Below are 14,694 nucleotides of genomic sequence, written 5' to 3' on the forward strand. Positions count from 1 at the left end.
TATGTTTTTTTCCCCCAAAATGAGATTCTCTACATTTTCAGTAAATGCTTTTTCACCCTCAGAAAAATTTCCAGCCACTGGTAAAAAGGACTCTTTCTACACTTGGCCCCTCCCTTCTCCTCTCAGATAATTTGGTCACTAAAACACCCAAAATAATGAATTCCAAAGTTAGCCTTGCTTTGTTCCCCAGCCACAAATGATCTTCCTTGTCTTGGTTAGCCAGTATTGAAAATATGTACCATTTTCAAAATAGAAATTATATAAAAGGATATGAGAAGATCAGTACAAATCCATCATCTCTGCAAGAAAAGCAACTCAACTCACATACCCTGCTGCTGATGGTTCAGCAGAATGATTTTCAGCTACGAAGGGCAGCATTATATAGCTGGGAATATAATTAGATTCTATGGAATAAAGATAAACATTTCTACTTAGCAGCTGAAACCTTAAAACTAAATAGGCCTTTGAAATCATGAGGTTGGCTGCTCACCAAGGTGACACCAAGGTAACTCTGTGACAGAATCATGGTATTCAGTGAAAGGGAACAGAAGACACATTGAAAGTAATTTCCCTATGGGCAAGGAGTTAGCACACTTTATGGACTACGGACACTGTTAAAGAAGTAAGTTTAAATCACAGGTGGCTCAATAAAGACTTAATTGTTACTAGGCATTTAAAGCTCTAATGAATCTTGCTTTAGACAAATCTTACAGCTGTATGTTCTCAAGACAAGTGAAGTCATGTGATTTATAGACTTCTACTTCTGCGCAATCCTGTAGTGAATTTCAAAGCCGTGGTCTCAAACTGCTGCAATTTGTAGTAAACAAGCAAAATAGGCTAATAAAATCAAGGAAAAGCCATAGAATACTACAAAACCGAAGTTTTTAAAAAAATAAATTTTGTGTTCTTTTGCTTTGTGATAAGACTTGAATATGTATAGTTATATAAGAGTTTAGTACAAAAATCAGTGTGAAACATTTGGAAGACTATCACTGAAAAATATTCATAATGTGTATTTGGATGGCTCTTGATGAATAAGGCACATAATAAATATATTGATACGATATATGAATTAATTTTTTTTGTTAGCATAAGCTTATAGGTCACCACAGGTTAAGGCTGCATTTGCTTATTTCATTTGGCCTCTCCTGATCAAAATTCCTCCAGGCCAAGCTAGAAGGACCTCCAGAGGAAGAGGAGATATCCTCGATGGTTACCAAAAACAGCAAGTTAATGGCGGGTTAATGAAGAAAGACAAGAGCTGGAACTAAGGCATGGATTGAGACCACACGGTGGGTGAGGGAGGCAGGAACACAGTTGTCAGGCAGGGCCTGAGGATGGAGAGTCAGAAAAGTTAGAAGAGGCAGTGGCACTGCACAGATCCCTGGGATATAGCAGCTTACATTCTAGTGGAGGGTAAATTCGTGGGGGACCTTCAAGATGGCAGAGGAGTAAGACATGGAGATCACCTTCCTCCCCACAAATACATCAGAAATACATCTACAATGGAACAACTCCTAGAGAACACCTACTGAACGTGGAAAGAAGATCTCAAACTTCCTAAAAGGCAAGAAACTCCCCATGTACCTGGGTAGGGCAAAAGAAAAAAGAAAACACAGAGACAAAGAATAGGGATGGGACCTGCACCAGTGGGAGGGAGCTGTGAAGGAGGAAAGGTTTCCACACACTAGGAAGCCCCTTCACTGGTGGAGACAGGGTGTTCTGGGGGGGGAAGCTTCAGAGCCATGGAGGAAAGCACAGCAACAGGGGTGTAGAGGGCAAAGCAGAGAGATTCCCGCATACAGGATCAGTGCCGACCAGCACTCACCAGCCTCAGAGGGCTGAGAGCTGAGGCATGGGCTTCGGAGGTCAGATCCCAGGGAGAGGACTGGGGTTGGCTGCACGAACACAGCCTGAAGGGGGCTAGTCCACCACAGCTAGCCAGGAGGGAGTCCGGGAAAAAGTCTGGAACTGCCTAAGAGGCAAGAGACCATTGTTTTGGGGTGTGCGAGGAGAGGGGAGTCAGAGCACCGCCTAAACAAGCTCCAGAGATGGGCGCGAGCTGCGGTTATCAGCTCAGACACCAGAGATGGGCATGAGATGCTCAGGCTGCTGGTGCAGCCACCAAGGAGCCTATGTGCAAGCACAGGTCACTATCCATACCTCCCCTCCCGGGAGCCTGTGCAGCCCGCCACTGCCAGGGTCTCACAATCCAGGGACAAGTTCCCTGGGAGAACACACGGCATACCTCAGGCTGGTGCAACGTCATGTGGGCCTCTGCCACCTTAGGCTCACCCCGCATTCTGTACCCGTCCTGCCCCCCCTGGCCTGAGTGAGCCAGAGCCGCCTTATCAACTGCTCCTTTAACGCCCTCCTGTCTGGGTGGGGAACTGATGCCCTCAGGTGACCTACATGCAGAGGTGGAGCCAAATCCAAAGCTGAACGCCAGGAGATGTGTGAACAAAGAAGAAAAAGGGAAATCTCTCCAGCAGCCTCAGGAGCATCAGATTAAATCTCCACAATCAACTTGATGTACCCTGCATCTGTGGAATGCCTGAATAGACAATGATCACACCAAACTTGAGGCGGTGGATTTTGGGAGCAACTGTAGACTTGGGGTTAGCTTTTTGCATATAATTTGTTTCTGGTTTTACGTTTATCCTGGTTTAGTATTTAGAGCTTATTATCATTGGTAGATTTGTTTATTGATTTGGTTGCTCTCTCCCTTTTTTTTTTTTTTTACTGTATATATATATATATTTTTTTTTTCCTATTTCTCTTTTTGTGAGTGTGTATGTGTATGCTTCTTTGTGTGATTTTGTCTATACAGCTTTGCTTTTACCATTTATTCAGGATTCTGTCTGTCCATTTTTTTTTTTTGCATAGTTTTTCGTGCTTGTCATCATTAATAGATTTGTTTATTGGTTTGGTTGCTCTCTCCTTTCTTTCCTTTTAATATTACTTTTTAATTTTTATATTTTTTATTTTAATAACTTTATTTTATTTTTTCCTTTCTTTCTTTTTTGTCTCTCTTTTCTTCTGAGCAGTGTGGCTGACAGGGTCTTGGTGCTCCAGCCAGGTGCCAGACCTGAGCCTCTCAGGTGGGAGAGCCGAGTTCAGGACATTGGTCCACCAGAGACCTCCTGGCCCCATGTAATGTCAAATGGCGAAAGCTCTCCCAGAGATCTCCATCTCAATGCTAACACCCAGCTCAACTCAATGACGAGCAAGCTGCAGTGCTGGACACCCCATGCCAAACAACTAGCAAGACAGGAACACAACGCCACCCATTAGCAGAGAGGCTGCCTAAAATCATACTAAGTTCACAGACACCCCAAAACACACCACCAAACACGGTCCTGCCCCACAGAAAGAAAACACCCAGCCTCATCCACCAGAACACAGGCACTAGCCCCCTCCACCAGGAAGCTCACACAACCCACTGAACCAACCTTACCAATGGGGGGCAGACACCAAAAACAACGGGAACTACTAAGATGCAGCCTGTGAAAAGGAGACCCCAAATGCAGTAAGTTAAGCAAAATGAGAAGACAGAGAAATACGCAGCAGATGAAGGAGCAAGGTAAAAACCCACCAGACCAAACAAATGAAGAGGAAATTGGCAGTCTACCTGAAAAAGAATTCAGAGTAATGATTGTAAAGATGATCGAAAATCTTGGAAATAGAATGGGGAAAATACAAGAAACGTTTAACAAGGACCTAGAAGAACTAAAGAGCAAACAAACAATGATGAACAGCACAATAAATGAAATTAAAAATTCTCTAGAAGGAATCAATAGCAGAATAATTGAGGCAGAAGAAGGGATAAGTGACCTGGAAGATAAAATAATGGAAATAACTACCACAGAACAGAATAAAGAGAAAAGAATGAAAAGAATTGAGGACAGTCTCAGAGACCTCTGGGACAATACTAAACGCACCAACATTTGAATTATAGGGGTCCCAGAAAAAGAAGAGAAAAAAAAAAACGGGACTGAGAAAATTTTGAAGAGATTAAAGTTGAAAACTTCCCTAATGTAGGAAAGGAAATAGTCAATCAAGTACAGGAAGCACAGACAGTCCCATACAGGATAAATCCAAGGAGAAACACGCCAAGACACATATTAATCAAACTATCAAAAATTAAATATAAAGAAAAAATAAAAGCAGCAAGGGAAAAGCAACGAATAACATACAAGGGAATCCCCACAAGGTTAACAGCTGATCTTTCAGCAGAAACTCTGCAAGCCAGAAGGGAGTGGCAGGACATATTTAAAGTGATGAAAGGGAAAAACCTACAACAAAGATAACTCTACCCAGCACAAATCTAATTCAGATTCAATGGAGAAATTAAAACCTTTACAGACAAGCAAAAGCTAAGAGAATACATCACCATCAAACCAGCTTTACAACAAATGCTAAAGGAACTTCTCTAGGCAGGAAACACAAGAGAAGGAAAAGACCTACAATAACAAACCCAAAACAATTAAGAAAATGGTCATAGGAACATACATATCTATAACTATCTAAAATGTGAATGGATTAAATGCTCCAACCAAAAGAAATAGACTGGCTGAATGGATACAAAAACAAGACACATATATATGCTGTCTACAAGAGACCAACTTCAGACCTAGGGACACATACAGACTGAAAGTGAGGCAATGGAAAAAGATATTCAATGCAAACAGAAATCATAAGAAAGCTGGAGTAGCAATTCTCATATAAAACAGATTAGACTTTAAAATAAAGACTATTACAAGAGACAAAGAAGGACATTATATAATTATCATGGGACCAAACCAAGAAGATGTAACAGTTGTAAATATTTATGCACCCAACATAGGAGCACCTCAATACATAAGACAAATGCTAACAGCCATAAAAGGGGAAATCGACAGTAACACAATCATAGAAGGGGAGTTTAACACCCCACTTTCACCAATGGACTGATCATCCAAAACGAAAATAAATATGGAGACACAAGCCTTAAATGATAAATTAAATAAGATGGACTTAATTGATATTTATAGGACATTCCATCCAAAAACAACAGAATATACTTTCTTCTCAAGTGCTCATAGAACATTCTTCAGGATAGATCATATCTTGTGTCACAAGTCAAGCCTTGGTAAATTTAAGAAAATTGAAATTTTATCTAGTATCTTTTCTGACCACAATGCTATAAGACTAGATATCAATTACAGGAAAAAATATGTAAAAAATACAATCACATGGAGGCTAACCAATACACTACAAAATAATCAAGAGATCACTGAAGAAATCAAAGAGGAAAACAAAAAATACCTAGAAACAAATGACAATGAAAACACGATGGCCCAAAACCTATGGGATGCAGTAAAAGCAGTTCTCAGAGGGAAGTTTATAGCAATACAATCCTACCTTAAGAAACAAGAAACATCTCAAATAAACAACCTAACCTTACACCTAAAGCAATTAGAGAAAGAAGAATAAACAAAATCCAATGTTAGCAGAAGGAAAGAAATCATAAAGATCAGATCAGAAATAAATGAAAAGGAAATGAAGGAAATGATAGCAAAGATCAATAAAACTAAAAGCTGATTCTCTGAGAATATAAACAAAGTTGATAAACCATTAGCCAGACTCATCAAGAAAAAAAGGGAGAAGACTCAAATCAACAGAGTTAGAAATGAAAAAGGAGAAGTAACAACTGACACTGCAGAAATACAAAGGGTCATGAGAGGTTACTACAAGCAACCATATGCCAATAAAATGGAGGACCTGGAGGAAATGGACAAATTCTTAGAAAAGCACAATGTTCTGAGACAGAATCAGGAAGAAATAGAAAATATAAACAGACCATTCAGAAGCACTGAAATTAAAACTGTGATTAAAAATCATCGAACAAAAAAAGCCCAGGACCAGATGGCTTCACACGTGAATTCTATGAAACACTTAGAGAAGAGCTAACACCTATCCTTCTCAAACTCTTCCAAAATATAGGAAAGAGAGGAACACTCCAAAACTCATTCTATGAGGCTACTATCACCCTGATACCAAACCAGACAACGATGTCACAAAAAAAGGAAACTACAGACCAATATCACTGATGAACATAGATGCAAAAACCCTCAACAAAATACTAGCAAACAGAATCCAACAGCACATTAAAAGGATCATACACCATGATCAAGTGGGGTTTATCCCAGGAATGCAAGAATTCTTCAATATACGCAAATCAATCAATGTGATACACCATATTAACAAATTGAAGGAGAAAAACCATATGATCCTCTCAATAGATGCAGAAAAAGCTTTCGACAGATTCAACCCCCATTTATGATAAAAACCCTCCAGAAAGTAGGGATAGAGGGAAATTACATCAACATAATAAAGGCCATATATGACCAACTCACAGCCAACATCATTCTCAATGGTGAAAAACTGAAACCATTTCCACTAAGATCAGGAACAAGACAAGGTTGTCCACTCTCACCATTATCATTCAACATAGTTTTAGAAGTTTTAGCCACAGCAGAGAAGAAAAAGAAATAAAAGGAATCCAAATCAGAAAAGAAGTAAAACTGTCACTGTTTTCAGATGATACTATACATGATACTATACATAGAGAATCCTAAAGATGCTACCAGAAGACTAGTAGAGCTAATCAATGAATTTCGTAAAGTAGCAGGATACAAAATTAATGCACAGAAATCTCTTTCATTCCTCTACACTAATGATGAAAAATCTGAAAGAGAAATTGAGGGAAGACTCTCATTTCCCATTGCAACACAAAGAATAAAATACCTAGGAATAAACCTACCTAAGAAGACAAAATACCTGTATGCAGAAAATTATAAGACACTGATGAAATAAATTAAAGATGATAGAAACTGATGGAGAGATATACCATGTTCTTGAATTGGAAGAATCAACATTGTGAAAATGACTATACTACCCAAAGCAATCTACAGATTCAGTGCAATCCCTATCAAACTACCAATGGCATTTTTCAGAGAACTAGAACAAAAAATTTCACAATTTGTATGGAAACACAAAGACCCTGAATAGCCAAAGCAAACTTGCGAAAGAAAAACGGAGCTGGAGGAATCAAGCTCCCTGCTTTCAGACTATACTACAAAGCTACATTAATCAAGACAGTATGGTACTTGCACAAAAACAGAAATAGAGATCAGTGGAACAAGATAGAAAGCCCAGAGATAAACCCACACACATATGGTCACCTTATCTTTGATAAAGGAGGAAGAAATATACAATGGAGAAAAGACAGCCTCTTCAATAAGTGGTGCTGGGAAAACTGGACAGCTACATGAAAAAGAATGAAATTAGAATACTCCCTACCACCATACACAAAAATAAACTCAAAATGGATTAAAGACCTAAATGTAAGGCCAGACACTATAAAACTCTTAGAGGAAAATATAGGCAGAACACTCTCTGACAGAAATCACAGCAAGATCCTTTTGACCCACCTCCTAGAGAAATGGAAATAAAAACAAAAATAAACAAATGGGACCTAATGAAACTTAAAAGCTCTTGCACAGAAAAGGAAACTATAACCAAGACGAAAAGACAACCCTCAGAATGGGAGAAAATATTTGCAAATGAAGCAACTGACAAAGGATTAATCTCCAAAACTTACAAGCAGCTCATGCAGCTCAATAACAAAAAAACAAAAAACCTAATCCAAAAATGGGCAGAAGACCTAAATAGACATTTCTCCAAAGAAGATATACAGAGTGCAAACAAACACATGAAAGGATACTCAACATCACTAATCATTAGAGAAATGCCAATCAAAACTACAATAAGGTATCACCTCACACTGGTCAGAATGGCCATCATCAAAAAATCTGCAAACAAGAAATGCTGGAGAGGGTGTGGAGTAAAGGGAACCCTCTTGCACTGTTGGTGGGAATATAAATTGATACAGCCACTATAGAGAACACTAGTGAGGTTCCTTTAAAAACTAAAAATAGAACTACCATACAACCCAGTAATCCCAGTACTGGGCATATACCCTGAGAAAACAATAATTGAAAAAGAGTCATGTACCCCAATGTTCATTACAGCTCTATTTACAATAGCCAGGACATGGAAGCAACCTTAGTGTCCATAGACAGATGAATGGATAAAGAAGATGTGGCACATATATACAATGGAATATTACTCAGCCATAAAAATAAATGAAATTGAGTTATTTATCATGAGGTGGATGGACCTAGTGACTGTCATACAGAGTGAAGTAAGTCAGAAAAAGAAAAACAAATACCATATGCTGACACATATTTGGAATCTAAAAAAAAAAAAAATTGGTCCTGAAGAACTTAGGGGCAGGACAGGAATAAAGACGCAGATGTAGAGAGTGGATCTGAGGACACGGGGGAACGGGGAAGGGCAAGCTGGGATGAAGTGAGAGATTGGCATGGACATATATACAGTACCAAATGTAAAATAGATAGCTAGTGGAAAGCAGCCACATAGCACAGGGAGATCAGCTCAGGGCTCTGTGTCCACCTAGAGGGGTGGGATAGAGAGGGTGGGAGGGAGACGCAAGAGGGAGGAGATATGGGGATATATGTATACGTATAGCTGATTCACTTTGTTATACAGCAGAAACAAACACACCATTGTAAAGCAATTATACTCCAATAAAGATGTTAAAATAAATAAATAAATAAATTGGTAAGTCATATGCTACAATGAAAACTAAAAAAAAAAAAAAAAAAATACAGCCAGATAAGAGGAATCTGTTGCTTCTGGTGTAGGAGGATTGGACGTGAAATAGGATGACCAACTTTCCAATAGTTATGGTTCCTGGTCGCATTGAAACTTCTCTCTAGTCTATGAGAAAGAAGTTGTATCTCTCTGATCTCTCTGTAATAGTCTTAAATTATTAGGATTAATGAAACAATTTCTATGGCCCTGGATTAAAGTGTAATCTCTAGAGTTCCTAGGGAGCCACCAACTCTCTAACACTGGAACTGACATAAAGATAACTTGGGTCCAGACACACATTGTCTTATTTTAGCTACTTTTGAGAAATGGAAGTAGGTAATACATCCTGTATATTATATATTGTATATATATGTGTGTGTATGTTTCCATATGTACATATATATGCGTATATATATGTATGTATGTATGTATGTGTATATAAATATATATTTATAACCCTGGGTGGGAGAGAAGGCAAATGGTGGAATTGGGATTTTATAATCTCTTAAACCTCAGGTTTATTGATTTCTTCCTATAACATATAAGGAGATAAAAGGGTATTATACTATATTTTCAAGTAATATTGCTCTCAACAAGACACCCACCTTTCCTCCATCAGCATTATACTCTTTTTCGTCACCTTCCAAGAGCCTGGCTAGTCCAAAATCCGTGATTTTTACATGGTTTGGAGATTTCACTAAGACATTACGGGCTGCCAAATCCCGATGAACAAGCCGTCTTTCTTCCAGGTACATCATTCCCTGAAAAACACCAAATTCCCCAGAGAGTCAGTTAATGCCTCTGCTTTTGTATTGTCAAAAAAGGTGTTTCCTAGCAATCAGTTGCAAGTGCTTGATTTCTCTAAGTAATGGCAGAATCTGAGAATATTTTCAAAATTATGGAAAATGTGGAATTAAAAAAGCAAACCACAAATAGCTTTTGGCCTTTTTCCCACTAAAGCTCTGTAAAGCAGAATGAATTACCTGCATATGAGCTAAATGTTTGATCATTTTTTTCCCAGATACTTTATATTCTTTTGCAAACACTTTCATTAGTGCGGTATGCACGTGTCTTAGTAGATAAGCTAACATGTACTTGGACTGACCCACATATTCTTAATTGTTTTCTCCTCAATAACTTCTGTTTCATGTCATCTTCCCCCATACACCCACTCCAAACAAATGCAGCTCTCCATACTTTTCAAAAGTATTTCAAACGAAGGTTTAATGGAGGCAAATTCACCTTTATAGGTTCTATCAAGTCTGAAGAATCATATTATTCTTATTAATTATGCAAAAAAATAAAAGCCTATAATTTAAAAAATAGCTTGGATGACATTAGTAGTCATTGTGAGAATCCACAAGTAAAATTACATTATTTATAATGACCCTTAAGTTAGCCTTTAATATGTTTTCTTCATAAAACATGTACTGTAATTAAAAATAAAATATATTGCTGATCACCAACAAGAGATATAACTGACTCTTCCCCCAACATACACACACACATCTACACGTATATGTACATATACACATGTATACATATGTGTTATACATATACATAACATATATATTAAAATATATGCAAATAAAAAATAATCCATAGAAACAATAATTATTAATTGTATTTCATCAATAGAGAAACCAAGAGTCATGAACCACTAGCCTTAACTAAAAGGTTGATGTAAAACCAAGGAAATGAACTCAGAGGCCCAGATTAGAGTGAACATCCTTTGTTTGAGTGAACATATTTTTTGTTGAAGAGTTAGGGAAAATTCTATATTTGAGGATTTCAGTGGTAAAAAACAAGTCAGAAGTGTTATAAAACAGTTGAAGTATGCTCTCATGCCAATTGCAAATCAATGATGCTGGCAGTTAACATTACAACTGCAGGACTTTGAAGGATTAACGGTTTCTGATATCAAAACAAAAGCTGTGGTAAACAGAGACACAAATCACAGAGGTCAAAAAATTATGAACCGTCTACCCGGTGTAGTGGAAAGAGAATATTGCTTCAAACAGCATCATGAGCCAAGTACTATATAAATGCCCGTTAAACACAACCAGTGGAGATACTGCCTGATATGGTGCAATCAGTCAGCAGTTGGGTGACATCATATGTATTAGTGTTTTCTGGTATCAACCCACAACTGGGATTTATGGGGTTCTTTCCCTCTTTCCTAAACAGTGCTTTCTCTTTGATTACGCCAAATTGGAAATTTTTAGAATAAAGTGAAAACAAATAGCCCTTGCATGCTTTAAAAGATTAAAAAATAGACTTATTGCCTTGGAGATAAAGTATGTTCAATAATTTTGTCCCTGTAGGAAGTGTCCACAAAAAACAGTCATCATTCTCTTTCTTACCATCTTAATAACAGAATATGTAAAGAGTATTGGCAACAAGTTAATATTCAGATCCACACATAATTACAGAACACATACTGTATGCCAATCACTGTGCTAGACATCAGAAAGACAAAAGAGAGTCAGAGAAGATCTGTGCATTAAAGGAGGACAGAAGCTCATTAGTAAAGTGGGCACATATGGAGTATAAACTTGAATGGATCAGTGAAGCATGTAAGGCATTTAAGAAGGGCTGTATTTTGAGGACCATCTGTAGTATAGCTTAGCAAGTGTGCATGAGAGGGGAGGCTTCAGAGAGGTACTGATTTCCAAGTATGGTTTGAAGGATGGATGCCCACCAGTTGGACAAGATGAGGGAAAAACTGCAGTTAGAGAGAACAAGCACAGGGCCATCAATAGCATAGTGTACTTGGACAAAGGTATATAATTCTGTATTTCTGAAGCATTATGTATATGGTGAGTGGTGAGCCTGAAAAGGTAAGAAGAGGCTAGATCCAAGAGGGGCCCCTGATATGTCATGATAGAGAATTTGAACTTCACATTGTATGCAGCATTCAATGTGGTGATGCGGGAGTTTTTTTTAAAAAGGAGAGTGACACAATTATCATTGGAGCCTTGAAAACATCACCTGGTGCCAGTAGAGAGGATGGATTGCACACAAATATAGCTAAAGTCAGGAGTCTGCCACATTACAGAAGAAAAGTGATGAGAGTGAAATAAAGGTTGTAAATTGACCATCCATTTTTCTTTTTTTTTTGTTCCCACACTGAGCAAGTTTCAAACATCCTCTTTAGCTGGTTACTGGCTATACTCCATTAAGGGCATCTGGTCCCCAGTTTGCCAGGGTCCTACCACTTACTATCACTTTTCAGGAGTTCTGCTTTTATTAGTTATGATAATCATCCAGCTCCTACATGCATGAATGTCTGAATCTTCAACTAAACTAGGCCAGAAGGAACTAGGGAGAGAACAATTTCAAGGTACATTTATAAAATAAAATAACCATCCTTGGTAAATGACTGAACAATGAAGAAGAGAGTAAACTGAGAATAAGTCTGTGCTTTTGATTTTTGTAATTTAGGTGGATAATGATTCCCTTAACTAGATATTATCCAAATGTAAATATATTTAAGAAATATATACTCTACCAGTAGGGAACTAATATTCACCAAGGAACTTAGGACTCTAAAGTCACATTCTACAGTACAAGCAAAGCCTCAAAAACTCCAAAAGGGGCTTCCCTGGTGGCGCAGTGGTTGGGAGTCTGCCTGCCAATGCAGGAGACACGGGTTCGAGCCCTGGTCTGGGAAGATCCCACATGCCGCGGAGCAACTAGGCCCGGAAGCCACAACTACTGAGCCCGCGCGTCTGGAGCTTGTGCTCCTCAACAAGAGAGGCCGCGACAGTGAGAGGCCCGCGCACCGCGATGAAGAGTGGCCCCCACTTGCCACAACTTGAGAAAGCCCATGCACAGAAACGAAGACCCAACACAGCCATAAATAAATAAATAAATAATTAATTAATTAATTAAAAAAAAAAAAACTCCAAAAGATCTTTGACAGTCTATACACAAAGCCTCAGGAGGTGACTATCCTGAACCTCAATACTATTTGTCCGTAAAAAAGTATTTTCTTCAAAATAATGAGAAATAAATTCAGGAAACCAGATAATCTCTATTGTTTCCCCTAGCCACCAGACCATGATCAAAAGAAATAAAAACAGAAGCATCCACCTCCTCACCAAACCATCAAAATACATTTGTATGGTTGTTTTGTAACTATGAAACATCATCGTACAAATGCACACTTTCAAATCATTAATTATGACTGCCATCTTAGTCCTACTCTCACACCCTGAATTAGAGTGTTGAATTCTATGTATCACTCACAATAGGTTTCTCCACATCACAGTCATTGAAATAGGATTTTCTTACCAGAAGATCTCATTAGAATCACATTCTCTGGTAAATTCCTTCAAAATAAAATCACTCCTTCAATCAGAGTGTGATGCGATTAAGGAGGAAGACAGTTATTAGAAACAGCAGTGACAAAGATAAACTGGATGAAGTCCCATGTAGCAACTCCCATGTCCTTGCCATGCCAGCTCAGGTGGAGTACATGCTGGGAATACGAACACTGACAACAACCTCAGCTAACACTGACTGATTCTTAGAATATGGCAGGCATTAAACTAAACACGTCTACATTGGTAGGTTAACTGAATCCTATAGACGCATACTACTTTCATCTCATTTTAAATATGAGAAAACCAAGGCTAAGAGAGGTCAAGTTACTTGCTCCAAGTCATCTGTTTAATGAGTGGTAGAACTGGGATTTGGTCCCTTGGTGTGGGACTTAAAGTCTGCATATTTAAGCCTATCTCATCTCTTGATGGGTCATCAGGTAGTGTGGGTACATAGAAACTAATGTACACAGTGAAGTCATATAGCTTCAAAAGATCCTAGTACTTTTGCAGAAAAAAATTAAATATTATCAAATGTTTCTATGAATTCAGGGCATAATGAAGGTGACTGACATGTTTGTATTTATATTTAAAACTCAGCTAAATTATAGAATCTTTTATAATTTAGCAGGAGTTTAAATTGTGTAAATTGGAAACTCAGTTCTAGCTTTGGCCACAGGGTATGCAGTATGGTGGAGTGGGTTTGAGAATAGATTCTGGAGTTGATTGCTTGGCTAGAACCCCAGCTCTGCCATGTTCTTGCTGTGTGACTCTAGCAAGTTAATAAACCTCTCTGTCACTCATCTTCTTCCTCTCTAAAACAGCCATAATAGCACTTATCACAAAGGTTGTTGTGATGATTAAATAGTATGTAAAGCACTTAAGGAGTAAGTGGCATGTAATAAGCATAGAACACGCAATGTTGTTCCACGGATATATATCAACAGTCCTAGTGCATAAGAATCACTTACACTCATTAACTTGAATTGCCTATTTCAGAAAATCTGTGAACCTCAACTAATATATCACAGTAGGTGTTCAATAAATGTTTGCAAATGGTGATACATATACCCATAACCTGCCCATCATTATTAATGTGTGGCTACAAATTTCGGAATAATTACTGTTTGAAATATTATTTTAATAATGATGCACCTGAGGGTGCTGTCATATAAGGAGAAGGAAAAATTAAAGAATCTAATAAAAGATTTGGTGCTTTCCATAAACATATCACATATTCAGGAATTTAGTGAAGATAAAGGTCATAAACAGGATAGGTCAGAAAGTTTTCAATGCTGCACGATGTTTTCCATGGGTGAATAAAATAGTAGATTTTCTGTACCAAAGAATCTGCCTTTTATCACTCAGCACTGAGGGGCATTCTGGGTGGAGGTGTTTTCGGGGCATTTTGTCTACTTCTTGATCCAAGTGCTGCAATTCCGATTTTACTCAAACTATTCAGAATTTACTATCACCACACCACTCAGAACTTTACCATTTTCATACTTGTTCTAAATGCCTTAATGAGTTTTCAAGACTGCTTACTTACTTTCTGTTTTGCTCATACCTCTTACAATAAGCATCAATAAACACAAACTCGCTAGGGAAAGTCAAATTTTACTCTTGACCTTCAGAAATGCACTTTAAT

At 38.1% G+C, this 14,694-nt stretch overlaps 1 protein-coding gene across 1 annotated transcript in view; it reads right to left on the reverse strand.

The window, feature by feature from the left end:
• The window catches only part of ERBB4 (erb-b2 receptor tyrosine kinase 4), a 1,174,475-nt gene that overhangs the window by 49,245 nt on the left and 1,110,536 nt on the right, over nt 1–14,694 (reverse strand). The window contains exon 22 of the mRNA XM_082466966.1: nt 9,327–9,482. Within this exon, the coding sequence (XP_082323092.1) occupies nt 9,327–9,482 (156 nt within the window). The remainder of the gene's footprint in view (nt 1–9,326; nt 9,483–14,694) is intronic.

Source organism: Balaenoptera physalus, assembly GCF_965194825.1.
Source record: "Balaenoptera physalus genome assembly, chromosome: 6".
Classification (NCBI taxonomy): Eukaryota; Metazoa; Chordata; class Mammalia; order Artiodactyla; family Balaenopteridae; genus Balaenoptera; species Balaenoptera physalus.